General features: G+C 46.2%; 1 protein-coding gene across 1 annotated transcript in view; it reads left to right on the top strand.

Annotated features, from left to right (window-relative positions):
* The first annotated feature begins 4,033 nt into the window (after positions 1 to 4,033).
* Positions 4,034 to 27,102, top strand: part of OTOP1 (otopetrin 1) — a 33,588-nt gene continuing 10,519 nt past the window's right edge. Inside the window, exons 1-4 of the mRNA XM_047719852.1 lie at positions 4,034 to 4,469; positions 18,662 to 18,798; positions 22,437 to 22,495; positions 26,385 to 26,515. Coding sequence (XP_047575808.1) covers positions 4,034 to 4,469; positions 18,662 to 18,798; positions 22,437 to 22,495; positions 26,385 to 26,515 — 763 coding nt within the window. The remainder of the gene's footprint in view (positions 4,470 to 18,661; positions 18,799 to 22,436; positions 22,496 to 26,384; positions 26,516 to 27,102) is intronic.

Here is a 27,102-nt window from a genome sequence, read left to right on the forward strand (position 1 = left end):
TAGTTAGGAGGCCAAAGCCAGGAGCCTGCATGCCATTGGGGCTCATGGTTTCTCACCACCGAGCTGGGGGCAGCGGTGAACGATGGAGGGTCCTGTAGGGCTCAGACCTTTGAAGTGGAAGGCAGGAAGATGGGTAAGTCTCTGAACATTGAGTATTGTCTTGAGTACAGAGTTAAGGGCACAGACTTCAGTGTCTCTCTTCTGGGTCCAGAAACTTACATTTTGTTTCTTCTTTTTTTAAAAAATTTTAAAGATTTTTATTTTAGTTAAGTGACAGAGCGAGAGAGAGAGCAAGCACACAGGTAGGCAGAGCTATAGGCAGAGGGAGAGGGAGAAGCAGACTCCCCAGCAAGCAGGGAACCCAATATGGGACTCGATCCCAGGACCCCGGGATCATGACCTGACTTGAAGGCAGACTCTTAACTGACTGAGTCACACAAGTGCCCCATTTCATTGCTTAATAAAGGGGGTTGAGTTAGCCCAGAAAAGGGAGCCCCAGTTGCTCATCAGATGGGGAGTGCATGTTATCTTTCTCTGTGTTCTATAGGAGTAAATGTAGGGCTAGCTGCTCTAACAGTGAACGGAGTAATCATAGTGGCTTGGCACAACAGAAGTTGACTTCTCACAGAGGCCCCAATTCAGCAGCAAGAATCCACTTTGCCCCTCCCTCGGGGGCCCAGCCTGATGGACACTGCCATTTTGAACCCCGGGTTCCCAAGGGGGCTCTGGGGTGGGGGTGTCCTCACTTCTGCCTGCTCCCCACCGACCAGAACTTAGTCCCCTGGGTCCACCTAGGTACAAGGGGCCCTGGGAATTAGAGGCCCTGGCTTGACAGCCACTTCCCAGTGACAGTCCCACACTGTGGAAGGGGAGCATGGGTATGACGGCCAGCTGGCCACCTGTCCCACACAGCCTCGGCTCAGAGTCCTGCACATAGTAGGTGCTCAGTAAATACCAAAGTCTCTGAGGTATACTGTTTGGCAGGCACGTTCCAAAATACTTTATATGCATCAGTCTATTTTGTCCTCCTAGAACCTGGACAATGTTTACTGTGAAGAGCTTCATTTTACAGATGAGGAAATTGAGGCACAGTGAGGGTTAGTAATGACCAGCCCAAGGTCATAAGCAGGAAATGATGGATCATTTCCGGGGATCAAACCTTGCATTCCGGCATTAGAACTCACCCACCTACCCACTGCTTGAGACTGCTTTCCCTACAAATTCATGCTGACTTGAACTGATGTATAAAAAAGAAGAATGAATTGATGTGCCTTATAAAATTGAAAGGAAAGCAAAGGTGGATTTTATGGGAGCCTGGGGCGTTCATGAGTTCCTGCCATCTGCCAGGGACTAAGCCCTCCCTCCCTCACTTCTCCCTCTCTTTCTTTCCCTCCCAGGGTCCCGTGGCATTTGGCACAAGCTATGGGCTTCACTTTGTTGTCCCCAGGCTGTCCCCAGCCTTGTATCCAGCACTTGGGAGGTACTCAACACACATTTTCCAATGCATGATAAAAACGCAGGCTGGGTGCTAGAGAGCAGAGTGGATCAGTTCTAGTTCTTGCCTTTGGGAAGCTCAGCGTTGGAAAGACAGTTATGATAGTCTACAGCGTGGGGAGTAGAGAGATGGAATGCTGGACAAGCCCACAGGGGGCCTCAGAAGGAATAAGTCTGGTGTTTTAGTTTCCTGGGGCTGCCATAAAAAAAAGACCACCAACCGGATGGTTTAAACAACATAGATGTTATCTCAAAATTCCCCAGACTAGAAGCTCGAGCTTGGGATGTCCATTCCAGACCTCTCTCCTAGTTTCTGGCGGTCTCTGGTGTTCTTTGGCTTGTAGATGGCATTCTTTCTGTATCTTCACATCATCTCTATAGGTGTCTGTCTTCAATATCCCCTTTTTGTAAGGCCACCCTCATATTGGATTAGGGCTCACCCTAATGGCTTCAACTCAATCATTTCCAAATAAGGTCACATTCACAGGTATTGGGGGCTAGGACTTCAACATCTTTTGGGGGACACATTCAACACATATTTATTGAGCACCTATGATGTGCTGGTCCCCACAGTTGTACATGCTGGAGATAAAGCTGTGCACAAGATGGGCAATGTCCTTCTCATGGAGCTTTCGTTACAGGGAGAGAGGTCACAAATGTACACACATTCTAGGTAATGTTGTGAGCTAAGGAGGAAAATGAAACAAGGCAAGGGAATAGAGCCCAGTGGGGCAGGTGCAGGGCTGAGGCCCATAACCTACTGGTTGGGTGAGACCCACACCTGGCTTCTTCACGTACCAGCCATTCATTTGCACGTTCATTAACTTCTTGCTTTAGTTACCGAGAATCTGCCTGGCTTTGGTCTGGGGAAACCCAGCTGCAAGGCAAGTCTTAAGCTTCTGGGCTGTTTACACCCATTTCTGTGCACAAGCTCCACCCTCTTTCTGGATCACCTCCCTGCCCTGGCCTATGTGGCCTGGTGAGTTGCTGAGTTGCTACTCCTATAGGTAGAAAGACTGGGCTTGTGCTGCCACCTCTGGAAACTTCTCACCTTTCCTGGCAGAATCCAGGCTCATCCATCCTCCCCTCCAGACACCCCTGCTCCCAGGGGCTGCTTGCTGTCACCCCTGTGGGGCCATGTTTCCTAGAAGGCAGAGCTGAATCTCACATTCGATGCTCCCCAGCCTCCCAGGGTATTCGTGATAAATACTTAAATATTCAGCACATCTCTGCTAGAATGTTGGGTCCTTGAGGACCGTCCCAGCACCTAGAACAGAGCCTGCCAAAACATTAGCATTGGATAAATAAGTGTAAATGAATGAATGAATTTGCTCTCAGCAGTCAGCCACATCTGCCCTTTTGCAGAAAGCTGGCGGGGGGGGGCGGTGGGAATCTCCTCTTCGGCAACATCTAAGCGGGACACCCTGGCTGATGGGTTAGCTTCAGCTTTGGATCTCCCACCGGCTTAAGGGAGGGGGTGGCTGCTGAGGGAGATGCCACAGTTCCAGGGGCAACGTCAGCTCCCACTCCCAGTGCTGCTCCATGCAAAAGCAGTTTCCTGCTCCCTCGGAAGAGGGACAGAGGTGATCTCTTTTCTTGGGAAGTAACCTCTGTCTTGTCCCCATCTGGGCATCTCCTGGAAGACACACAGGTACACCAGACGGACAAACATAGACACAAACAAAAAGACACCCTGTCCCCCTATTCATAGATCTAGGGACCAGCGCTGTGACACCTTTCCTCCCCGCCCCTAGCAGACACACCCCAAAGACAGCCAGCCAGACACAGAGAAAACATACTGCAGAAAGACGCAGGGTGGAGGCCGGACAGACAGACAAGACTCAGGCACAGGGACACTTTTAGGCTCACCTAGACCTCTACGGTCAGCGACTCAGCGGCTCGGGGACAGCCTGACCAGGGCTCCCACCTGCGGACCGCCAGGCGCCCAGCTGGACCGCAGCCACGCCCCCTTCGCCCCCCCGCCCCCCCCCCCCCCCCCCCGCGGGCCTACTGGCAGCGGCAGGCTCAGGGTGACCCTTCATCTTTCACTGCCACCCCGGGAGGCGGCAAGAGGCACCTGTCGCTAACCAGCTTTCTCGAAGCTGGGGCAGGACTGGGTGGGCGGGTGTCTACGCAGCTGGCAGCGGAGCAGGAGGACTCGCGGACATCGCGGAAGGGGGCTGGCCCGGGTCCCAGGCGTGGGGGTGGGGTGGGGGAGCGGTCCGAGTGGGTCGCGGAGTGGGCCGGAGGGCTGCCCTGGGCTTGACAAAGTCAGGGACAGTGGGCAGTGCGCACTCAGGAGCGCAAGGAAGAAGCTGAGGTGAGCGCTGGTCAGCGGGTGGGGGACGGTGGTAAGCGGACACGCGTGCACCTTGGCCGAAGGCAGAGGGGCAGCAACTGGAAGGGCAGGCGTCGGAGGGGATCGGGAGAGGGGTGCTGCTTCGCAGAGAGCGTCAGGGCAAGGGCAGGGGTCGGGGCAGCAGGTGGGCTCCGGGCTGCAGCCACTCCGGGAATCAGACTCCGTGCTAGTCTCACCAGGATGCCCGAGGGCCAGCGGGTGCTCGCCTCTCCCCCGGCGGCGGCTCGGGGAGCCCTGGGCAGGGTGTCGTCGGGGGGGCCCTCGGCCTGCCCATCGCCCCGCCTCCCGGCCCCGGGGTCCCCGGGGTCCCCGGGGTCCGCGGGGTCGCCGGCGTCCCTGGCCCCTCCGCGGGGCGCCGTCCGCTCCAGCGTCCCGCAGAAGCTGGCCGAAGCGCTGAGCAGCCAGTACGGGCTGATAGTGTTCGTGGCGGGGCTGCTGCTCCTACTGGCCTGGGCCGTGCACGCCTCGGGGGTGGGCAAGAGCGACCTGCTCTGCTTCCTCACGGCGCTCATGCTGCTGCAGCTGGTCTGGATGCTGTGGTACGTGGGTCGCAGCTCCGCGCACCGCCGCCTCATCAGCCCCAAGGACACGCACGCCGGCGCCCGCTGGCTCCGTGGTGAGTCTCCGCGACCGCCAAAGTGACTTCCTCTCCCCTGACAGCGTTTCTGGCTCTCCCCTCCTCCTTTCCTTCTCTCTCTCTCTCTCTCTCTCTCTCTTTTGTTTTTCCTTTGGTAAGCCTGGTTTGTCCAGGAGTCTCCTCTCTCTGCCCTCAGGCTCTTGTCACACATTCTGTCTTAAGACCTACAGCTACACAAACCTGTTCACATCTCTTCTTGGCTGAAATGCCCGACTCGGGTCCACAGACCCCAGGAGGGAGGCCAGGCTCCCTATCCTATGCCTTCCTGGCGTTCTAAGATCAGTCCCCAGAGGGCCTCTCATTTTATCCCCTCCTTTGCCCTCATTCTGGGCTCCAGTCTGAAAGGCTCTTAGTTTCCATCACCAGGTTTCCTTCCTATCTCCATAACTTTGCATATTCTGTTCCCTCCTCCTCCAGTGCCTTCCCTTTGCCCTGCCTTCCAAGACAGGGCTGGGGGCTCAGATGGTTCCCCCACGCAACCCCACCCCAGTGATGCTTTTCTGATTCCCCCTGCTCTCTGAGGTGCTGACCACACTCCACCCCTCATTGTGCCCTGCGTAGACAGCATTCTTGTTGATGATTTTTGCCCTTCCCCCACCACTGGGGTAGCTCTGGGATGCTTCTTTCTTATAGCTAGAGCCACCTTGGGGTCTGGTGTAGAGTAGATGCTAAAAGCATGCAAAAGCGTGCATTTGGGAGGAATGGAGTCATGGGTAAGTGGATCAACACTGGGGCAGTGGAGGGTGCCCTTGCTCTTGCTCATTCCTACTGGCAACAGATTGAAACGTCAAGATGGAAGGTTCCCCTCCCACCAGGAGCTTCTGCTCTTGAAAGGGAGATAGACCTGGTGGAGTCAAGGGGAGGAGGGAGTCGGGAGTGTGCCCTGGAGAAAGCTGCTGTCTGAAAGAGAGCCAGTACATCTCCTTCTGTGTAGACTGAATACATCACACATCTCTACCTGAATTCTCTTGAGTTCTGAATTTAAATTTCCCTTGGAGTGTGACTTTCCTTATCCTTGCTTGACCTTGGGCATGTGACTTAATCTGCCCACCCTCGGAGTTTCAGCTGAGGGAGAGTGACTGGTGGCTGGGTGCAGGCTGGGTGCCCAGCACATATCCCTTCCCCACCCCACTCACATCTCTTCAAAGGTCGGGCACAGGGCCATCTTCCCCACCCTACCTGCCATGAACTACTCCTCGCTCCCACTGGATTCCGTGTCTCTCTCTGTGCAGAGTGTTTCACTCCTTGTCAATTTCCACCTTGTATCAGGAGCCCGATATCTGGATAAGATTTTAGGCTTCTTAGGCTCAGGGACTGTGTCTAGTTCATCTTGCCTTTGGAAAAACTGGACACAATTCCAGGCTGCCCAAATTCCTGCTCTGAAAATGGTTGTTTCAGGGAGGGTCATGAATGGCAGGGAATCCAGCACCATATCAAACACCCACACAAACAAACAAATGGGCATGAAATATTTTGAGCATATTGATTTACACAGGCTAAAAAATATTACACATGGATTTTGACCTATGCTTTCCTATAGTGGAAGGATCTGTTCTTTGTCCCTCCCTCACTTCTTTTCTCCTCCATCCTTCTTCCCTTCTTCCCTCCTCCTCCCTTTATTCCTTTCTTCCTCACTCCTCTCCATTCCCTTCTCTTTCTATCCTTGCCCTCTTCCCTTCTCCACCCCTCCTTCCCCTGCTCTTCCTCTATCTCTGCCTCCTCTCTCTCCCTCTTTCCAGAAAGACTCCAAGCATTGGGATCTGAGTCAGTGGGTGAATAGTCGTGCCAGTTCACAAAATTAGGAAGACAGAGGGAGGACCAGGCATGGGTATGCAGAATCAAGTTTCCTCTCCTGGGCTTGTTACATTTGAGATGTCTATTGGATGCCAAGTAGTGATAGAATAAATGTGGCAATATAGAGAGAGCACATAGTAGGTGTTCAATAAATGGTGGCTTTTTAAACAATCGTGATAACATAACCATTCAAATGAGGTATGTAGATAATGGAAATTGTGCTGACCCTGGAAGGTTTGGTTCCATGTTCCAGGTTGAGGACTTTCACCTTCTGAATCTCTGCTTCCTTGTCAGTAAAATGAGAACCCCAGTTGCCTTTCAGGGAAGATCTGGGAGAGCCGTGTCAAGTGAACACAGTTTGCAAAGCACTCTGATCCTTGCAAATGAGCTTCAGCTCATCAAAGAATCCAGAGGCTAATTGTCCCAAGAGGAAAGACCGTTGGGGTGCCAAGAAGAAATGCCTTAGCCAGGGCTGAGGTTTTCCCTAGAAGCATAGCTGGAAAGACAGGTTTGACTTAGCTCTGCCTTGGCTTCTGTGATAGCCTTCGAAGTCTGGGGTGCTGAGAAAGGGCCAGCCTGTGGGATTCAGGGCACTAACATTTTCCAGAGAAAGTTTTGTGGTCTTGGTATGGGCTGTGAGGCATTTCTTTGAGCAGAAGACATTCTGTTCTACCTACTGGGTGTGAGAAAGTGAAAATTTCTTTTGGGACACAAATTATTGACCTATTAAAAATTTTAGAAGAAATGATGGATTATTAATCTAACTCCTCTGATTGCCAAGTAAAGAGATTCATTTTTTTCTGAAAGGAATAGCAGCCTCCATGTCTCAAGTCAGCCCAGTGGGCGCGGTGACATGCATGCCCATTGAAAAGTTTGTTCATCTGGTGAATTACCAACGTCCTATTTCTTGTCTGTTTCTAGCCCCTTAAAAGACTACAGTGGCTTACCTACCAGTGGTAGGATTTTGTTGTTGTTGTTACTGCCCTATCTCAAGCCCAGGGAAGTGTTATTAATGCAAACTTATGGGAACAATGCCAATAAGTATAGTAGCTTGTTTTATTTATTTATTTTTTATTGAGTGTTTTTTGAGTGTTTACTGAGTGTTTATTGAGTGACTGGAATGCGGGTACGTTCGAAGTGTTGTCTCAATTATTGTCATAGCGATCCTTTTTTTTTTTTTTAAATGCTTGTGAATAATACCCCCAGATTCACTCCTTTTATAAGATCAGATTTTTGTATAATTTTTTTCTTAGACTGAGACACACCCATGTATATGATACATCGCATCTCTGTCTAGCATCCTACTGGTGGAAATGGGCGGCTCACAGCACCATGCTCATTGTCCCTTAAGGGACTGGAAGCAAAGTGGCAGAGGTGAGCTGCTTATGTAAGACCAACCTGGTGGTGGTGGTTATACAGGCTGTAGACATCAAGATCGGGAATGTGATGACGGATTTGGGAGAGAAGCTGTCCCCACCTGTGAGTAAGTGAAGGTCAATTAAAGAGATGGGTCCACGTGTTTGTGTGTGTGTGTGAGTGTGTGTGAAGAGGGCAGAGAGCAGCAGAGGGGGACGATGGGAAGGACAAAGGCTACAGGACACAAGGATGCAACAGTTTGGACACTCAGGGGACCCACAGTGTGGAAGTGTGGTTGGAACTCCTGAGAAACCACCAGGGATAATGCCAGGATTGCAGAACCCTGGACGAGCTATCATGGAGCTGAGCTGAGCTGTTGGGTGGGTCCCGGGGGGATCCCAGCCCACCCTGCTGACTTTGCGGCAGGTGCAAGCTCATAAACATTGCTCTGGGCTTCACTTTGCTCTCCCTTCTCGGAATGCATGTTTACCTTAATTTCACAGCCTCATTCTTCTGCAGACATAGTGTCTGCACTACACTCCTTGTTTCTCGTGGCTTCTGTTTCCACCACAGGGATAGCAAGCCCCACATCAGCATGTCCCAGACTTTGTTGAGATAAAGTCCAGAAGCTCTACAATTCTCCCAAGTGAAGTGCGGGAGTCAAAGTTTTTTAGTATATTCACGGATACGTGCAATCACGCCCCAGTCAGTTGGAGAACACTTTTACCATATCGAAAAGAAACTCTGTCCGCTTTAGCTGTCATCCTCTATATCTCTAACTCCCCGCCCCCCACCACCCCAGCCTTGGCAATCACTTGGCAATCACTCGTCCACTTCTGTCTCTGGATCTGCGCATCAGGACCTTTCCTCTGGATGGAATCGTGTGATCCATCACGGGCGTGACCAGCTTCTTTCACTCAGAAGGTTTCAATATCACACGTTTTCAAGGTCACAGTGACTCTTGAGGTGGTGTCATCACCCCCATTTACCAGACCGGGAAGCGGGGTTTCAGGAGGAGTGCTGAGCTCCCCAATCACTGGAAATGTTTGAACAGAGAAAGAAAGAGAAGCGGCTGAGCTCCTCACTTAGGGGCAGATGGCATGGTATCAACAGTTGTCAGCGAAGGCAAAAGTCTCCTTCCTTCTTGCTTTCTGTCTTCCTCGTCGAGCAGGAGGCTCTTGGGAACTAGCAGAGAGCAACAGAGAAGGGAGACAGGCACGCAGGGCGGAAACTCTTGTGGTGATTGGCAGGACTGTTGATTGGGTTTTGTTTGACAGCCTGGCCTGAGCTCCCAGGACTCTCTGGGCTCTGGGGATGTTAGCATGGTCAGGCATGGCCCTGCATGGACGGATGCGGGAGAGGGCAAGCACCACGGGGACGGCGAGGTGCAGCAGAGTATCCTGGCTGAGGGCTTGCCTCCACCCGCGGCATGGAGCTCTGCTTCTGCCTCTGTTTTCTTGTCTATAAAATGGGGATGATGATACTACCACTCACATGGGGTTGTGATGAGACTCAGTGAGTTAGTACACAATAAAATGCTTAGAAGCCTCTGGCACATAGTAATAGATATGCCTTATTATGAAAGAAATGATTCAGCATGATGATAGGCAAGTGTAGGAGACGGGTGGAGGGCAGAAGAGTAGCCAGAGGGTGCAGGCTTGAGGATTCAGGCAGGGATCCCCAGAGGAAGGTCTTCTGTTTTTGCTGGAGTCTGGAAAAAAAACCCTTAAAAATCATTAAAAAATGCAAAAAGAATACACAAAATACAGGAACTACACACTCCCAAGACGCAGCCTGGGATCACCATGAGGGACTCTTGCCTAAAGGCATCCTTTTTCTTAAATACTTTTTTTTTTTGGATGAGATTTTTTTTTGTCTGATAGAAAATATAAAACACAACGCCAGAATTCCAGCATCAGTAAGATGATGGTCCTGCCCAAAAAGCTGATGCTGGTTTGACATTCATGGAAAGGAAGTCACACTGCATGTGGGGAGTACCTTTCCCCCCTTGGAGCATCGCACAGTCACCTGCAGAAGGGAAGGCCCTAGGAGGAATGCAAGGGTACTGAGGACACTAGAGGACAGAAGATGTAGCAGGGTAGAAAATGATGCAGCTTCACTCCAGTTAGCTCAAGGCTATCCTCTGGTTTCCAGAAAACAGAGTCACTTCTTTAGGGAAGCCTTTCCTGATCCCTTCAGACCAGGTGTGGCTCCCAGGCTGTATGGTCTCCGTGCATCCTACGTTTTTTTCTTAACCCCAATCAAGCAGGATATTTTGTTGTTCACTTTGTCAGTAACCAGACTGTGGGCTCTCACAGGCAGAGCCCTTGTCTGAATGTGCCCCCCCCAATATATCCTGAGTCCCTGGCACAGTGCCTGACACATAACAAGTGGCATCTGGTATTTACTGAACCATCAAGGAAATGGATGGATGGAAGGCTGGCTGGCTGGCTGGATGGATGGGCGGAAGGATGGATGGATGGATGGATGGATGGATGGATGGATGGACGGACGGACGGATGGATGAGTGAATAATGACAGACTCTCCAGAAGAGAATGACAGTTCTAGGAGGCTGACTGCAGTTCAGTGTAAGGAAGAACATTCTAATATAAGCTCCAGCTGGTGATGGAAGGGTGTGCTTTGAGAGATAGTGAGCCTCCCAGCCCTGGGCATGTCCAGATGGAGACCCATTGGTTGCTAATCATGATGCACTGGGAAGCATTCTTGTGTGAGGTGGGGGATTATAGATTGACTCTGTGGGACCTTCTTCCCCTAAGAGCCTGCAGTTCAAGATTTCAGACTCCTAGCGGGGATTTGGGTGCTTAAAAGAGGAGGGGTCTCCCTCTGCCAACACTAGACCTAATAGGATTAGTCTCAAGTGATGTGGTTGGGAAACCTTCTACTTGGTTCTAATTCGTTAAACTTTTCTTTGTGGTTGCATGTGATGACAATGATGATAGCATCTGTTTATAGGATTTCCTACATGTGAGGCACTCTTCTGGTGCTTTTCATAAAGTGACTCATTTAACCTCCTCCAGCCCTACGAGGGTGGCAAGCAACTTACTTGATTGTTGTTGATACTCCACTGATATCCAAAATCATATATTCTCTTTTTGAGGTGTGCAAAGGGATATTATAAAACCAAGTTTATCGGTTATAATGTGATTTAATTCTTCTGTGCCTTATGTTCCATCCTACCAGATCTTTCATTTTATCTCTTTAAAGTAGCAGGTTGTTGGAGAGCGCCTGGATGGCTCAGTCAGCTGAGCATTGGACTCCTGATTTCTGCTCGGGTCATGATCTCAGAGTTGTGGAATCGAGCCCCACATCAGGCTTTGCGATCAGTCAGGGAGTCTACTTGACATTCTTTCCTTCCCTCTCCCCCTCCCCCCTCCCCCCCAATCACACTCACATGCACGTGCACTCTCTCTCAAATAAATAAATAAATCTTAAAAGATTTAAATTTAATTTTTAAATTAGTGAAATTAAGTTAAATTAATTAATTATATATAATTATTTTATATATAATAGCATTATATATTATGTATGTTATATATTTATAAATTAATTAAACTTATTTTAATTTATATAATTAAATTATATTTAATTAAAAATTAATTTATATTTATATAAATTTAATTAATAATTAATTTAATTATAATTTTATTGTGATTAAATAAATCTAATTAAATTTAGTTAATTAAATTAAATCAAAATTAAATTAAAAATTAAAGTAGCAGGTAAATATACAAGGCAAAAACTGCTTTATTTGGCAGACAAAGGACTATTATATCTTCCTCATACATTATGTTTTCTTTTTCATGTGTGATGATACCGGTGAAGGGATTCTTTATCCTATTTATTCCTTTTAACTTAAATTCCAAACGGTCTGACATCAGACCTGTTTCTACTTTCCCTTCAGTTGCAACATCTCTCTGTGCCCACTTTGATTTTCTTCCATTGCCACTAAGTGAAAAGTGATTCATAAAAGAGATACAGTTAGGTTTTGTTTTTATGTTCAATATTCCCATCTTTGTTGTCTAATTAATGGGAGATTTAGATCATTCTCACTTTTTTTCCCATTTCTCTTTATGATAATTATAATTATTTCTTTTACATATTGTTTCCTTCATTTTCCTTTTTTTCCACTGTAGCGGAATTTAATTTAATTTAATTTTATTGTGTTCTGTTAGTCACCTTACAGTACATAATTATTTTCTTATTAACATATAATGTATTATTTGCCCCAGGGGTACAGGTCTGTGAATCATCAGGCTTACACATTTCACAGCACTCACCATAGCACATACCCTCCCCAATGTCTATAACCCAACCACCTTATCCCTATCCCCCCTACCCCCTAGAAACTCTCATTGCCACTAAGTGAAAAGTGATTCATAAAAGAGATACAGTTAGGTTTTGTTTTTATGTTCAAAATTCCCATTTTTGTTGTCTAATTAATGGGAGATTTAGATCATTAATTAAATATTTAATTAATTTTTGTTAGGAATTCGTGAGATTAAGAGTCTCTTATGGTTTGTCTCCCTCCCTCCCTCCATCTTGTTTCATTTTTTTCCCTCACTAACCCCCACGACCCCTGCCTCGCCTCTCAAATTCCTCATATCAGAGATCATATGATAATTGTCTTTCCCTGATTGACTTATTTCACTTAGCATAATACGCTCTAGTTCCATTCATGTCTTGGCAAATGGCAAGATTTCAGGTTTTTGATGGCTGCATAGTATTCCATTGTGTATATATATATATATATATATATATATATATATATATATATATACATATATATACCACATCTTCTTTATCCAGTGATCTGTTGACGGATGTCTAGGTTCTTTCTATAGTTTGGCTATTATGGACATTGCTGCTATAAATATTCAGGTGCACATGCCCCTTTGGATCACTATTTTTATCTTTAGGATAAATACCCAGTACTGCGATTGCTGGGTTGTAGGGTAGTTCTATTTTCAACTTTTTAAAGAACATCCATACTGTTTTCCAGAGTAGCTGCACCAGCTTGCATTCCCACCAACAGTATAGGAGGGTTCCCCTTTCTTCCACATCCCTATCAACATCTGTATGTCCAAACTTGTTAATTTTAGCCATTCTGACTGGTGTCAGGTGGTATCTCACTGTGGTTTTGATTTGTACTTCCCTGATGATGAGTGATATTGAGCACTTTTTCATGTGTCTGTTGGCCACCTGGATGTCTTCTTTGCAGAAATGTCTATTCATGTTTTCTGCCCATTTCTTGATTGGATTCTTTGTTCTTTGGGTGTTGAGTTTAATATGTTCTTTATAGATTTTGGATATTAGACCTTTATCTGATACGTCATTTGTGAATATCTTCTCCCATTCTGTCAGTTGTCTTTTGGTTTTGTTGACTGTTTCCTTTGCTGCGCAAAAGCTTTTGATCGTGATGAAGTCCCAATAGTTCATTTTTGCCCTTACTTCCCTTGTCTTTGGCGATAGTTCTAGAAAGAAGTTGCTGCAGCTGATGTTGAAGAGGTTGCTGCCTGTGTTCTCCTCAATGATTTTGATGGATTCCTATCTCACATTAAGGTCTTTCACCCATTTTGAGTCTATTTTGGTGTGTGGTGTTAAGGAAATGGTCCAGTTTCATTCTTCTACATGTGGCTGTCCAATTTTCCCAGCACCATTTGTTGAAGAGATTGTCTTTTTTCCATTGGACATTCTTTCCTGCTTTGTCGAAGATCAGTTGACCATAGAGTTGAAGGTCCACTTCCGGAGTCTCTATTCTGTTCCATTGATCAATGTGTCTGTTTTTGTGCCAATATCATAATGCCTTGATGATTACAGCTTTGTAATAGAGCTTGAAGTCTGGAATTGTGATGCCACCAGCTCTGGCTTTCTTTATCAACATTCCTGTGGCTATTTGGGGTCTTTTCAGGTTCCATATAAATTTTAGGATTATTTGTTCCATTTCTTTGAAAAAATTGATGGTATTTTGATAGGGATTGCATTAAATGTCTAGATTGCTTTAGGTAGCATAGACATTTTCACAATATTCATTCTTCCAATCCATGCACATGGAATGTTTTTCCATTTCTTTGTGTCCTCCTCAATTTCTTTCATGAGTATTTTATAGTTTTCTGAGTACAGATTCTTTGCCTTTTTGGTTAGATTTATTCCTGGATATCATTAGTTTTTGATGTAGTGCTCCATGATTCAATGTTTGCTTGTAACAACCAATGCGCCATGCAATCTGTGCCCTCCTTAATAGTCATTGTTGGTCTCCACATTTGCTTTTTGGAGCACTTGAACATTTTATTGTGTCTTTCTATTAAATTAATGACTGTCTTTCCTTTCTTCCTTCTCACAGTCAGATGCATATAACTCCATTCTTATCCACCCCCCAAAAGAAACACCAAACATTTCCCCGAGCAAGGCACATTGCTGCTGGCTCCAAGATCCCCCCACTTACTCTCTGCTCCACTGAGATGAGATCTGTGAAATACATTTGCTTCTCTCTCTCTTTGTAATTTTTTTATTAAAGATTTTTATTTATTATGTATTTGAGAGAGAGAGCGTGCATACCAGCAGTGGGGACAGGTAGAGGGTGAGGGAAAAGTAGACTCCCAGGTGAGCAGGGAGCCCGACATGGGGCTCGATCCCAGACCACTGAGATCATGACCTGAGCCGAAGGCAGATGCTTAATTGACTGAGCCACCCAGGTGCCCCTGCTTCTCTCTGTTGCCCCTCCTTTTACCTACTGCTTATCTCTTTATCATGAGACCTTTGAAATGTTTTCTATGCCTGCTTCCCACCAGTCGGCCTCAACTTTATTCTGTATCACAAAGTTTTTAATAGAATATGTAAATTATGCATTTCCAGTGGTCTTTTAAAAATATTTTATTTATTTATTTGAGAGAGAAAGAGAGAACAAGTGGAGGGGTGGAGGGAGAGTAACTCCCAGACATCCCACTAAGCACAGAGCCCAATGAGGGGCTCGATTCCAGGACCCTGAGATCATGCCCTAAAGTCAGACACTTAACCAACAGAGCGACCCGGGTGCCCCTCCAGTGGGTTTATCTTCATCAATTTGAATTTAATTTCTCTTATCCTGTTTTTCTTTCCTATTAATTTATTTATCTACTGGACAATTCACCTTCTGACCCATCCACCCAACCATCCTACAATTTTACACCCTCTGTGCCTCCCTCCTTCCATTATACATCCATCCTCTCCAATCTTTTGCTAAGTTTATTTCTCACCATTGTTCCCTCTCCTTTTCATCTTCCCAATGATGAGGACTTTCCCTCAGTTCGCTGGCTGTTTGGTTAAGTCCTTTGTCAGATGAGTCATGTGGATGACATTCCCCCCTCCTCTACTCTCGGTCTTCCCCAGTAGAATGTGAAACTCACCAAGAAGAGACACTTTATTTTATTGCCCTTTTTATGTCTCCAGTGCCTGGGACAGTGGCTGGACCACAGTTGGTGCTCAACAAATAGTTGCTGAATGAATTACATCTAGCCTATCTTCAAATTGCTTTCTGTCTTCTGCCCTGACAAGCAGGTGACATGTTGGCTGGAATGCAGTCGTTTCCTTTTTTTTTTTTTTTTAAGATTTTATTTATTTATTTGACAGAGAGATAGAGAGAGTACAAGTAGGCAGAGCAGCAGGCAGAGGGAGAGGGAGAAGCAAGCTCTCCACTGAGCAGGGAGCCCGATGTGGGGCTTGATCCCAGGACCCTGGGATCATGACCTGAGCTGAAGGCAGCCACTTAACTGTCATCCAGGCACCCCTGCAGTCCTTTCCTTGAAGTGAACTCTAGCTGCTCTTCCACTGGCTTCTGGTTTCCCATGTTGCTGTTAAGAAGTCTGGTGCCAGCTTGCACCTCTACATTTTTGTGCACACCCCAGTTTTATGCAATATTACACATGTGTATTTTTGTTTCTCCAGCAATCTTGTTTGTTTACCTTTGAGCCCCTGGCAAAATGCCACATGCATAGTAGGAGTCCCCAGAATATTTATTGTATACATAAATGGATGGATAAAGGAAGGAAGGACTTCAAGACTACGAGAAGTTATACGATGTATTTATCATACCTCTTGAAATGTCAGTGACTGGGACATTCTAGACCAGTGGTTCTCAAGGCGGGGTCCCAGATCAACAGTGTCAGCCCCACCTGGGAACTTGTTAGAGATACAAATTTTGGGGCTCCACCCAAACCCATGGAATCAGAAACTCTGGGTGTGGAGCCCCACCATCTGTGTTTCAATAAGCCCTCCAGGTGATTCGGATGCATGTTCAAGTTTGAGAACCAGTCTCATCTTCTAGATGGGGAAACTGAGGCTAGGAGCAGGGAAGTGACTTGCCTGAACTCACATATGCCATCGGTGGTACAGCCTGGACCTGTGCCCAGGTCCCCAGAGCTACAGCCATGCTGCCTTACCTCATCTTGCTATCTCCTTTGTAACCAAAACGAACTGTGCATTTGTCAACCATTTCAAAGCCCTGGGACTGAATCTCCACTCTTACTAAGTCTTTGATTTCACTGGGGGCTTTCCAAGATGAAAAAAAAAAAATGTGACTTAGAGTTGTTTCTATAAGGCTTTGAGCAATGGAAAGGAACCAGGCGATTGCATTACTTTTCATGGGGGCTTCTCAGGCTGGAGCTGTAATGTTATAGCTCAGTGTTATCAGTCTGTCCTCTCTCTCTCACCACAATGCACGTCACACACAATCCAGTTTCCTCCCATTCGTGGGAGAGAACGTATGAATGGTGGTCAATGTTGGCCCAGGAGAAGGATTAGGAAATTTGACATTGATCAAGGCTCCAGGATCACTGTGTTTTTCTTGCTAATATTTTTGTTTGTTACACGTTTCTTTTTAACATATTTTGTATATTCCTTTCCAGTCTTTTTTTCTCATAGGAATCTTTTTTGTTTGTTTTTATTGTTTGTCTGAAACCATGCTGGATGTACTGTCAAAGGATGCTTCCTTTTTTCATCCTACCTAGTGTGGGTCCTTTCCACGCCACTGTTATGGATTCCCACTTCCTATCAGTTTTAAAAAGATTCTTTCTATTTCAGAAATTTTTAGGTTTACTGAAGAGTTGCAAGTTGCAAGGATAGTACAGAGAGGTCCTGGATACCCGTATGCCCCTCCCCTTTATTTTCTTGAGAGCAGGATTTTCAGATTGGAGAACTGAGATTTTTTTTTAAAGATTTTATTTATTTATTTGACAGAGATCACAAGTAGGCAGAGAGACAGGCAGAGAGAGAGAGGGGGAAGCAGACTCCCCGCTGAACAGAGAGCCCAATGCAGGGCTCGATCCCAGAACCCTAGGATCATGACCTGAGCTGAAGGCAGAGGCTTTAACCCACTAAGCCACCCAGGTGCCCTGAGAACTGAGATTTTTGAGCATAGCAGTGGCATTCTTAGATTAATCATTCTTTGGGAGAAGCTTCTAGAGGCCTTCTGTTTATTTGGGCAATCTTTATTGAATGTATATCATTTGTCAGACCCCGGGATACACATTGGGTGGGAACAATGATGAACAGGACACAAAACTGTGTTATTAATTAATTATGTATATTAATTAATTGTGTATATCTAATTAATTGTGCATATATACACATATATACATAACAAAGTTTACTGACTTAATTGAAAGTGTACTGTTCAGTAGCATTAAGTACAATGACATTATGACAGTTTACATCCGGAAGTCTTCCATCCTGCAAAACTTAAACTCTGTACCCACAACTGACTATTCTCCTCTCTCCCAGCACTCTCCTTTCTGTCTCTGTGAATTTAACTATTCTGAGGAACCTCAGGTAAGGGGAATCATATGGTATTTGTTTTTTTGTGACTGGCTTATGTCACTAGCTTCCCCTGTATTGGAGCCTGTGTCAGAATGGCGTCCCTTCCTGAGGCTGAATCATTTTCCATTGTCTGGATGGACCTCATTTTGTTGATCCCTTCATCTGTCAATGGACACTTGGTTGGCTTCCACCTCTTGGCTGTTGTAAATAATGCTGCCACAAACATGGATGTACAAATAGCCTTTTGTGTCCCTGGTTTTGATCTTCTTGGGGATATACCCAAAAGTGGGATTTCTGGACCAGGTGGAAATACTCTTTTAATTCTTTGAGAAACAGACATTCTGTTTCCAGTGACTGCACCATTTTACCTTCCCATCAGCAGGGTACACAGGTTTTCATTTCTTCCCATCCTTGCTAATATTTGTTATTTTTTTCTTCTTTCCTTTCTTTCTCTCTCCTATTTTTGTTTTTTATTTGTTTGTTTTTTTTTTGGGGGGGGGGTTGCTAGCAGCCATCCTAATAGCTATGAGGTATTATCTCATTGTGGTTTCGATTTGCGTTTCCTTGATGATGAATTATGTTGGACATCTTTTCATGCATTAATTAGCTATTTATAAGTCTTTCTTGGAGAAATAATCTATTCAAGTCTTTTGCTCATTTTTAATTGGCATTTTTATTGGTTGTTGTTGAATTATAGCTGTTTATGGATTCTGGATACTAACCCCTTATCAGATACACGGTTCGCAATATTTTCTTCCTTTCTGGGGGCTGTTAGTGTCCTCCGATAGCCAAAGCCTTTTTCATTCTGATGTAGTCCAATGTATCCATCTTAATTTTGGCTGCTTGTTCTTTTGGTGTCCTATCCAATAAATCACTGCCCAGTCCAACACTGTAAACATTTTCCTCTATGTTTTCTTCTAAGAGTTTTATAATGTTAGGTTTTACATTCAAAGTGTTGATTTATTTGGAGTTAATTTTTGTATGTAGTGGAAGGTGAGGTAAACTTCATTCTTCTGCGATTGGATACCTGCGCTCCCAGCGCCATTTGTGCAATTGACTGCTGTTTCCTCCCTGAATGGTCTTGGCAGCCTCGTCAAAGTCATTTGACGTTGTATCAGTGAGGGTTTAATGTGGTTTGTTTGGAAATAACTTCCATTAATATCAGCACTTATAGGTGTGTGTTTCTATGCTCTCCCCCTGCTCAATTTAGGTAGTATCACACTGTTTGCAGCCATTACCATCATCCTGGGATGCCTTAAAGTTGGGTACTTCATTGGATTTTCTGAATGTCTATCGGCCACCGAAGGAGTCTTCCCCATCACACATGCAGCACATACTCTGTTGCAGGTAACCTGACGATGTTTATTTATGTTGCCTTGGCTCCCATTACGTGCATCCCAGAGTGTGTATGAAAGGGATGCACTGGGGGGGGACAGCATAAGGTAGGTTTGACTCCTCCCCTGAGGCTCAGTCCTTCAGCTGCCTCCCCTGAAAAATGGGTCTCTGTGTTTCCTTGGCCATCTTTGTGGGAATCCTATGAGGTAGAACTTGTAATGGAGAGTCAGGAAATCTTGCCAAGCTTGAGTCTACCAGCAAAGGATTGGGGAAGGGGTGGAATTTGAACATAGTTCATTAAGCTTTATGGAGCTGTAACTCACACATCATACGATTTAGCCCTTTAAGTTGTACAAATCAGTGGTTTGGTATATTCATGGGGTTGTGCAACCGTCACCACAATCCATCTTAGAATATTCTTGTCACCTCCGAAAGAGACCCTGTGCCATTACGGTCTCTCCTCTGGGTCACTGAAAGATTGTATTTGGAGATAGGGTCTTTTTGGAGATAATTCAGGTTAAATGAGGTCATAGGGGTGGCCCTATTCCAATAGAGTTGGTGTCTTTATAAGAATGGGGGGATTAGGACACAGACTCACGGAGAAGGAAGAACATGTGAGGAGGCTGGAGGGAGACGGCCATCCACAAGTCAGGGTGGGGGGCAGGTCCCAGGAGAAACCAACCTTGCCCACACCTTGATCTTGGACTTCTGGCCTCTCAGACTGTGAGCAAACACATTTTTGTTGTTTTAAGTCACCCAATCTATGGCATATTGTCTTGGAATCACTGACAATTCATTTGTTGGTTATTTATTTCAGGGGAGTCAAATCCATGGTGACAGAGACATATAGTGATTCTAGCAACAATGTGGTCTCTTAGTGAGACCAGAAAGAACCAGTTTCCCTTCCTCCCTCCCATCTCTCCTTCTTGCCTTCCTGCCTTCACTCTGAACCCAGCAAATACTGTTCCCAGGACTAAGAGAGTGCAAGGGTGAAGGGCAGTGTCAGTCAGATGGGGAGGAGTTCATAAACACAGACAGTGACAACACGGAGGCTTGATGCTTTGACCAAAGTCACCCAGTGATGAGGGAGTACCAGGGAGGACTCTCTCCAGCTTTGGCGTGAGGGATGGTTTTTGCCAGGAAGAGCCCCAGAGTTGTCAAGGAAAGAGGGGTGTGGTGTGTTAGAGATGTTAAAAGAGGACATTGGGGGATGCATGGTCTTCCCACATGACAGGGAGAAGATGTCTGGGTCTGTGGGGGGAGGTGGGCTGGGGCAATGGGCACAGACAGAGCCATGGTTTGGTGTAGGGCTTATGAGCATGGACTCTGGTTAGAAGACCTGGCTCTGGCTCACACCAGCAATGTGAGCTCTGGCAAATTACTTAACCTCTCTGGGCATCACGGGTCCCATCTGTAAAAGGTTTACTTCTCGGTGTTGTTGTGAGGATTAAAGGTGCTACCGTGTATAAAGCACTTTACCAAGGCTGACAGCCACTCGGGAGTTTGAACTTTATCTTGAGGGCAAGGGGGAAGGCTTTACGGAGTGAAGGCTTTACGGAGAGGCATGACCTGGACAGATGTGACTTTTCAAAATATCACTCTGCTACTCAGTGGGTGGTAGATCTCTATCTTCCTAATTTAAGGCATTTTATCAGCCAACTAATCAAGCATTCTGTACCTAGTTGTCACTTACTACATGCCTTTGCTACACTAGATGACTGAGGAATGAAAGACATTCTTTTAAACAACATGGTATTTATTTTAAAATTGTGCTAATATATATATTATATTATATGTGTGTATATATAATATATATCATAAAATTTGCTGTCTTAGCTGCAGTTCAGTAGTGTTAAGTGTATCCACACTCCTGTGGATAACAGAACTCTTTCATCTTGCAAAATTAAAACTCCATCCCCCTTAAACACTAACTGCTGATTCCCGCCTCTCCCAGCCCCTGGCACTCACTATTCTATTTCCTGTGTCTAGGAATACAAATTCGACTATTCTAGGTGCCCCAGAAAAGGAGATTCGTACAGTGTTTGTATTTTTGTGACCGGCTTTGTTTCACCGACCTAATTGTCTTCAAGGTTTATCCACATTGTAGCAGGTGTCAGGATTTCCTTCCCGTTTAAGGCTGAGCAATATTCCATTGTATGGATGGACCACATTCTGTTTACTCCTCCACCGATGGACCCCTGGGTTGCTTTTACCTGTTGGCTATTGTGACTAATGCTACCATAAACAAGGGTGTACAAATATCTTTTTGAGACCCTGCTTTCAATTCCTGTGCGTATATACCCAGAAATGGGATTGCTGGAGTCCATGGTAATTAAAAGATATTTATTTTAAAAATAAAACTTAACAGAAAAAATTGGAAAAGAGAACAACAATGTGTCTATAAGCCCATTAACTAAAACATTTGTTGCTGTTTTTGTGTTCTGTTCCTTCTTTATACTCCAGTGTATGTTCTTGTGGAAGTTTTAAGGAGAAGGGGCAGAATTTTCGCTTCTGAAGTTTCACCTAAAAAATTGTAAACATTTTTTGGGGTGCTATGAAGTCCTTATGAATGTATCAGTGAAGTGGCTGTCTAATTTGGAAATTATTGATAAATCCTTTACCAAACTGCTTCCCTATTGTTGGGCTGAAAGTCGTCTCCACCAGGAGCCACTGCTGTCAGACTTTTAAGTTGCTGGATGTTTCAGGAACTGTGCCCTGAAAGGGTTTTCAGAGCAGGCCAGTAAGTCTTAGGTAAAACAGTGTGGAAGAGAGATGATGTGTTCATGAATTTTTTTCTTTTGGGCTATCTGATTTTCTTTTGGTAGCACTTAATTGCACAATGAAGATTAAGTGAGACAAATAAAGTGCCCCAAAGTGTATAGTATGTGGTGGGTGCTCAGTGTGTGTTTGTGTGTGTGAAATAAAGCCCAAAATATTTTAGGAGCGCAAATAAAGCAGGCAGGCAGGAGAATTTCAGCTAACAGGGAGTAAGTTGCCGGTGGAGAGCGTTCACTGAAAACGCGAGTACGCCAAGGGCTGTTCTAAGTACTTAGCCTGGGTAATCTCATTTGATGGCTCATAATAACCTCCAAGGTAAGTAATGTTACCATCCCTGTTTCATGGAAGGGAAAAGACCTGGAGAAAGGTACACTGACTTAGCCCAGGGATCTGTACACAGGTTTTACACTAGCCTCCCCCATGGGTCCCTGCCCTGTGCTGGGTGGTGCATGGCACACAGGGAAATGAAGGACCAGCCCGAATCAATCTTCTCTTCATATAAAACACTTAAAATATGGTGTCAGGCCACTGGCATAGGAACTGTTTGGTGGATAGTTCTTGGAGGAAGCCTAACACAGGTGATAGACTCGGGCTGCCACTCCCCAAGCCCCATCCCCGCCAATAGCTTCGACCTCTCCTGGAAGCTTTTCCTCCCAAACCTGGAAGCCTCACTTGGTTCTTACCCTGGGCTCCAGGAGGAGCGTGGTCCCCACCAAGGAATGGCACTGACACCTGAGACGAATCTGGGATGGGAGGTCACTGAGGTCCTCAACATCTTCCCATTCTGTTCTGCAAGTTTCATAGCTTCTCAGCATGCAAATACAATGATGGTTTTCACCGAAGCATCTTTCTTTTTTCCCTTTATTTCCTAGGTGTATTTTCTTTGGGGGCACGCAAAGGATGTCATCCAGTCTTTCAAAACCCTGGAAAGGTAAACATCATGGGACTTGCTTGACTATTGAATTTGGTGTACATGGAGAACAAAGAAAGTCATGACAGCTATGGACCTTGGATTGTAAATATGAGGCCAACTCTCCCCTCCATCCCAACAAACAAAGCCCTCCCTTGTGGCAGAGGGAGGAGACCCTGCACCATCCACCTTTTTCTGGGGACGGCCGGGAAGTAGGATGAAGTAGGACGATGTGGGTTTCAATTCCCATGCTGCCATCTGAGACACTTTCCCTTATGATCCTCAGTTTTCCTCATCTGTAAAATGGAGATAAGAGTAGAGCCAAACTCTGAGGACTGAATGACGTAATGGATCTAAAGTGTATGCCTAATGCATGACAAGTGCTCAGTGAGCATGGGGTCAGTGACTATATCTGTCCCCTTTCTCTCAGCTATTGTGAAGATCGAGGGAACGAACAGATAGGATAACAGGGCGAATGAACAAGATGGGAAGTATTGTTCTCATGCAAGAAAGCCCTGGGTGCACACATACCAGTGAATCAAAGGATCAGCATTTGCTTCCTAGAAAGATCTCTCCTATCAGTGAAGAACAGACAATCCCCCAGTAGCACTGGAAATGACAACAGATACTTAAAAGACTGATTTATGGATGACCACTGGATAGAACTATTTTGATAAACTATTGATACAGAAATAACTTGCACCAATCTCCTTATGTGGGAAGGATCAGCCTCAGGAAGCAGTTAAGCATGAACCATGTGGCTAGTGTGCGCTGAGCTGGCTGCCAGGCAGGGGTGATGGGCCAGCATTATTCCAGGAACATAGGGGCAGGTCCTGGGAGCTGTGCCCTGGCAGTCTGTGCTAGCCCCAGTCAGCTCCCAGTCGCCACTGGGAGTGATTTCCATGTGTTGCTGTGACCGCAGTGGCCCCCTGGCTTTGCTGGTGAGGTCTCTCTCTTTGCTTTTGTCACTCGTGTAATAACAGCCTTAGGACATTGGGTCTGTTTCCCCGCAGGCAAAAAATGGGTTTGCTTTCCACATCCTTGCTGCCCAGTACAGCCGCCACCAGACACAGGTGGCTACAGAGCCCTTGAGCTGGGGTTACTTCCAATGGAGATGTGCAGGAAGTACACAAATACCAGATTTCAGAGACTAGGATGACAAACAACATAAAATATCTCACAAATAATTTTTTTTGTTCGTATTGATTATATGTTGACATCATAGTGTATTTGAGAGATTGGGTTTCAGAGAAAATTATTCCAACCTACTTTCACCTGTTCCTTGTCTTACCACGTTTTAAAAATGTGGGGAAAAGAAAATCTAAAATCACATGTGTGCCTCCCATCTGTGTCTTGCACCATCAGTGTTTGGATTAACACTGCCCTGGGCCACGCACCCAGACATTTGCCACCTGGATCTGTCATCTGAGGGAACTCTGAGGGATGGGACACAACGCTATGTGGGCCCTGCTTCCTGAGTGACTGGACACAAGCCTCTTCCTGTCTTGGGGCCCCTTTGCTAACCTTGACAGAGAGAGGCTTGAACAAGATAGGCATAGAGCTTGAGTTAATCTGTTCCATTTGTAGGGTAAAGTGTTAAAATATTTTTTGGTTACTCACCACCATCAGGCTTTAGATTCAGACTTCTCTAGAAGAATTGGAAGATTTGGCAATCCCCAAAGTGCATACAACAAAGGGCTAGAGCTGAGTGGGGGTTGTTCTCTCAGTTTGCTTCAAACCTCACCACTCCCTAGTGTGCCCCAGACCTGCTTTCTTCTTTCATATTTCCTGCCAGGCCCTGAAGGCTTCAGAACTTACCACTCCTGGACTTGTTTCACCCACCCCCCCCGGTCTTTTGAGCTAATATTCCACTGTCCTGTGCTTTTAGTATGTCCTGGGACTTTTCTCCTGATTTAAGAATTCTCCTTAACTTGCTTGAGTCCCTTTCTCTTCCCCAGGGTGAGGTTTGGAGGAACAGGAGTTCTGCAAGCAGAGCTGAGAATATAAACTGAGATTAGAAGTGGCTCCTAAGACTTGTCTTTGTTGTGGTCTGGGGCTATCAGCCCCAAGTATGAGAAAGGTGGCCTGGCACGAGGAAGTCCTTTAGGCTATCGGACAATTTCCAGGTCAGACCAGCAGGCGGCTGCCAGCCCGCAGGGAGCTCACATGGCACACCAGGCTCTGGTTGCAGGTGGCGTGGGCATTATCTCATCGGCTTCCGTGGCCTGGGATTGGACAGTGCCATTTGGCTCAGGAAAGAGGAGAAGAAAAGGGAGATGTGTGCATTATAAGTAAAAGAAAAGGCAACCAGCCTGAGGCAAACAGCATTGTCTACTTTTGTCCAAGGATCTACCTTGTGCCTCCCAGATGCCCTGGGGCAGGCTGGCCACAGTCTATAGAGCTGGGCAAGCACAGGGGTGAGCAGATGGGCAAACACCTGTTTCCTTCTCCACGTGTGCCTGGGCATTCTGCAGCTGCCCAAGGAAGCCAGGGTTCAGACGAGGGAAGTTTGACTTGCAGTCACTTGTGGGAGCCCCAGGGGGTAATCTGGGGTTAAAACTCAGAGGAGAGGAAAGGTGAGGGTTGAGGACCCAGTTGTAGCAGTTTTCCTGTGGGCAGATCATGGACAAGCGTGCTCTTGGTTAGATGGGTCGGGCATGCTTCCTCTGGTGTTGTGCTCTCAAGGAACCATCAGCTCTGCATGCTTCAAGGATGCCTCTCCCAAATCACCAGGAGTCATTGCTTCTGCTACCTGCAAGGCCCATTGTTAAGTGCCTGGAAACTACCAATGTGCATACATCTTAAACCGCAGGCACGGGGGACTGGAGGTTTTGAGACAGGCTCTGATCCCTTTGGAACACTATTCCCCACAGACATCTCTTCTGTGTCAGAGTCTAACGTCCTCCTTTCTCTTCATCTTCTTCTTCCCAGGAGCCACATGGCATTGAGGCAAGGGCAAGCCCTGGGATCAGACTAGGACAGCTCTGCTGCTTACTACTTCTTCAAACCCCAAGGCAGCTACTGTCTTTATTTGTGACCTCAACCTAATTCCTGAGCCTGTCTGAGACTCCAGCAGCTCAGCATTTTGCCACAGAACAGACTCTATGCTTTTGCTCTGCCATTCTCAGTGGGTTAGCATTTCAGCCTATGCTGCTTGTTTCATGGTCACAAGATAGCTGCCAGAACACTAGCCTTCGTTTCTATATTCAAGGCTGGAAATAAATAGGAGAGGGACAGTGAGTAGGCTTTTCTTATTTTCATCTCTTTCATCATGAAGGCAGAAACTTTCGGTAGTGCCCAGTAGTCTTGACCTCACACCCCACTGGCCAGGGTGGCCATGCTTAGCTTCAAGGGAGACCAGAGAGCAAGTCTCTGACTTGCTTCAGTTTCCCTAAAGGTAAGTGGCAAGACAAAGGGAGTGGATGATGATCACTGGGTTGGCCAGCCAACAGTAAAGGCATGCCCAACTCTCTAGATTTCCAGTGTAGCCCTTCCTCTTTCCCTCATGGTTCTCTCCTGTTCCCTTCTGGAAGAAAGGGTTTGGGGTATGGTGGGGATGGTGTATGCTTTCAGGAATTTTCCATCCCTCGACCTCTGCTTCCAAGACCCAGTTTCTTTTTGTCCCATTGACAGTGAGTTGAGAAGTGGCAGGTTCAAGATTATGACAGAATGCCAGGACTGTGGCTTTGGAAGCTCCCATGGAACTGCCTCTCTCCAGACAGGGACCCACCCAGAGTCTGAGCTGCCTGGTGAAACCAGAATCATGGCTAAGAAGGAAATATACATGTGCATGCATGTGGGCGTGTGTGTGTGTGTGTATGAGTGTGCACATGTGCCATGTCTCCATCTCACCCCATGGGGCTTGGAGCCTCCCAGGGCTGTTCAGTAACTGAGTCCTTGTGTTCTTCAGGTTTGGGGTGATCCACTCGGTGTTCACCAATCTGCTTCTGTGGACCAATGGTGTCCTGAATGAATCAAAGCACCAACTTAATGAGCACAAGGAACGGCTCATCACTCTGGGCTTTGGGAACATCACCATCGGTGAGTGCTAAGAGTTGCCCCACCCCCACACTGGGACCTCTTGGAACCCCGCAGAGACAGAATGCTCAGAGATGGAGGGGAACAGGGTCCACCCAACTCAATGCTGGCCAGACAATCATCTGTTGTTGAAAATCTTTCAAAACCTCCCGAGTCCCTCATCCTGGTTCCATAAGTAGGACATGCTGAGTGTAATTAATGGTTTCTTCGGTGACTCAGGGACTTGTCAGACCCAAGGGTGATCATTTAGGGCACCATTTCTCACGGTACAGTTTGGAATGGAAGTGAATGTCTTTGTTTACAACTATGGAAAATTGGCAGTCATTGTGTTTTTAATTAAGCCTCTATTACCAGTTCATTTGACTAAAAGTATAGCTTTTTAAAAATACCCAGAGAAGTCTAAGGGTTGCTGTTAATTGGTTTCAGTTTGTTTGAAGTTGTTATTGAACTCTACCGGGCATGTACTTTCGACCCATCTTTATTCCCTCTTGCTCCTCTTTGAGAGTCTGTGGTGTCAATCAAACTCCTTCCGAAGTTCTTTAGCATTTATGACCTGTCGCTTCTCTCTTAGAGCAGTGGGATCAGGCTGA

This window comes from Lutra lutra, chromosome 2 (assembly GCF_902655055.1).
Source record: "Lutra lutra chromosome 2, mLutLut1.2, whole genome shotgun sequence".
NCBI classification, from domain to species: Eukaryota; Metazoa; Chordata; class Mammalia; order Carnivora; family Mustelidae; genus Lutra; species Lutra lutra.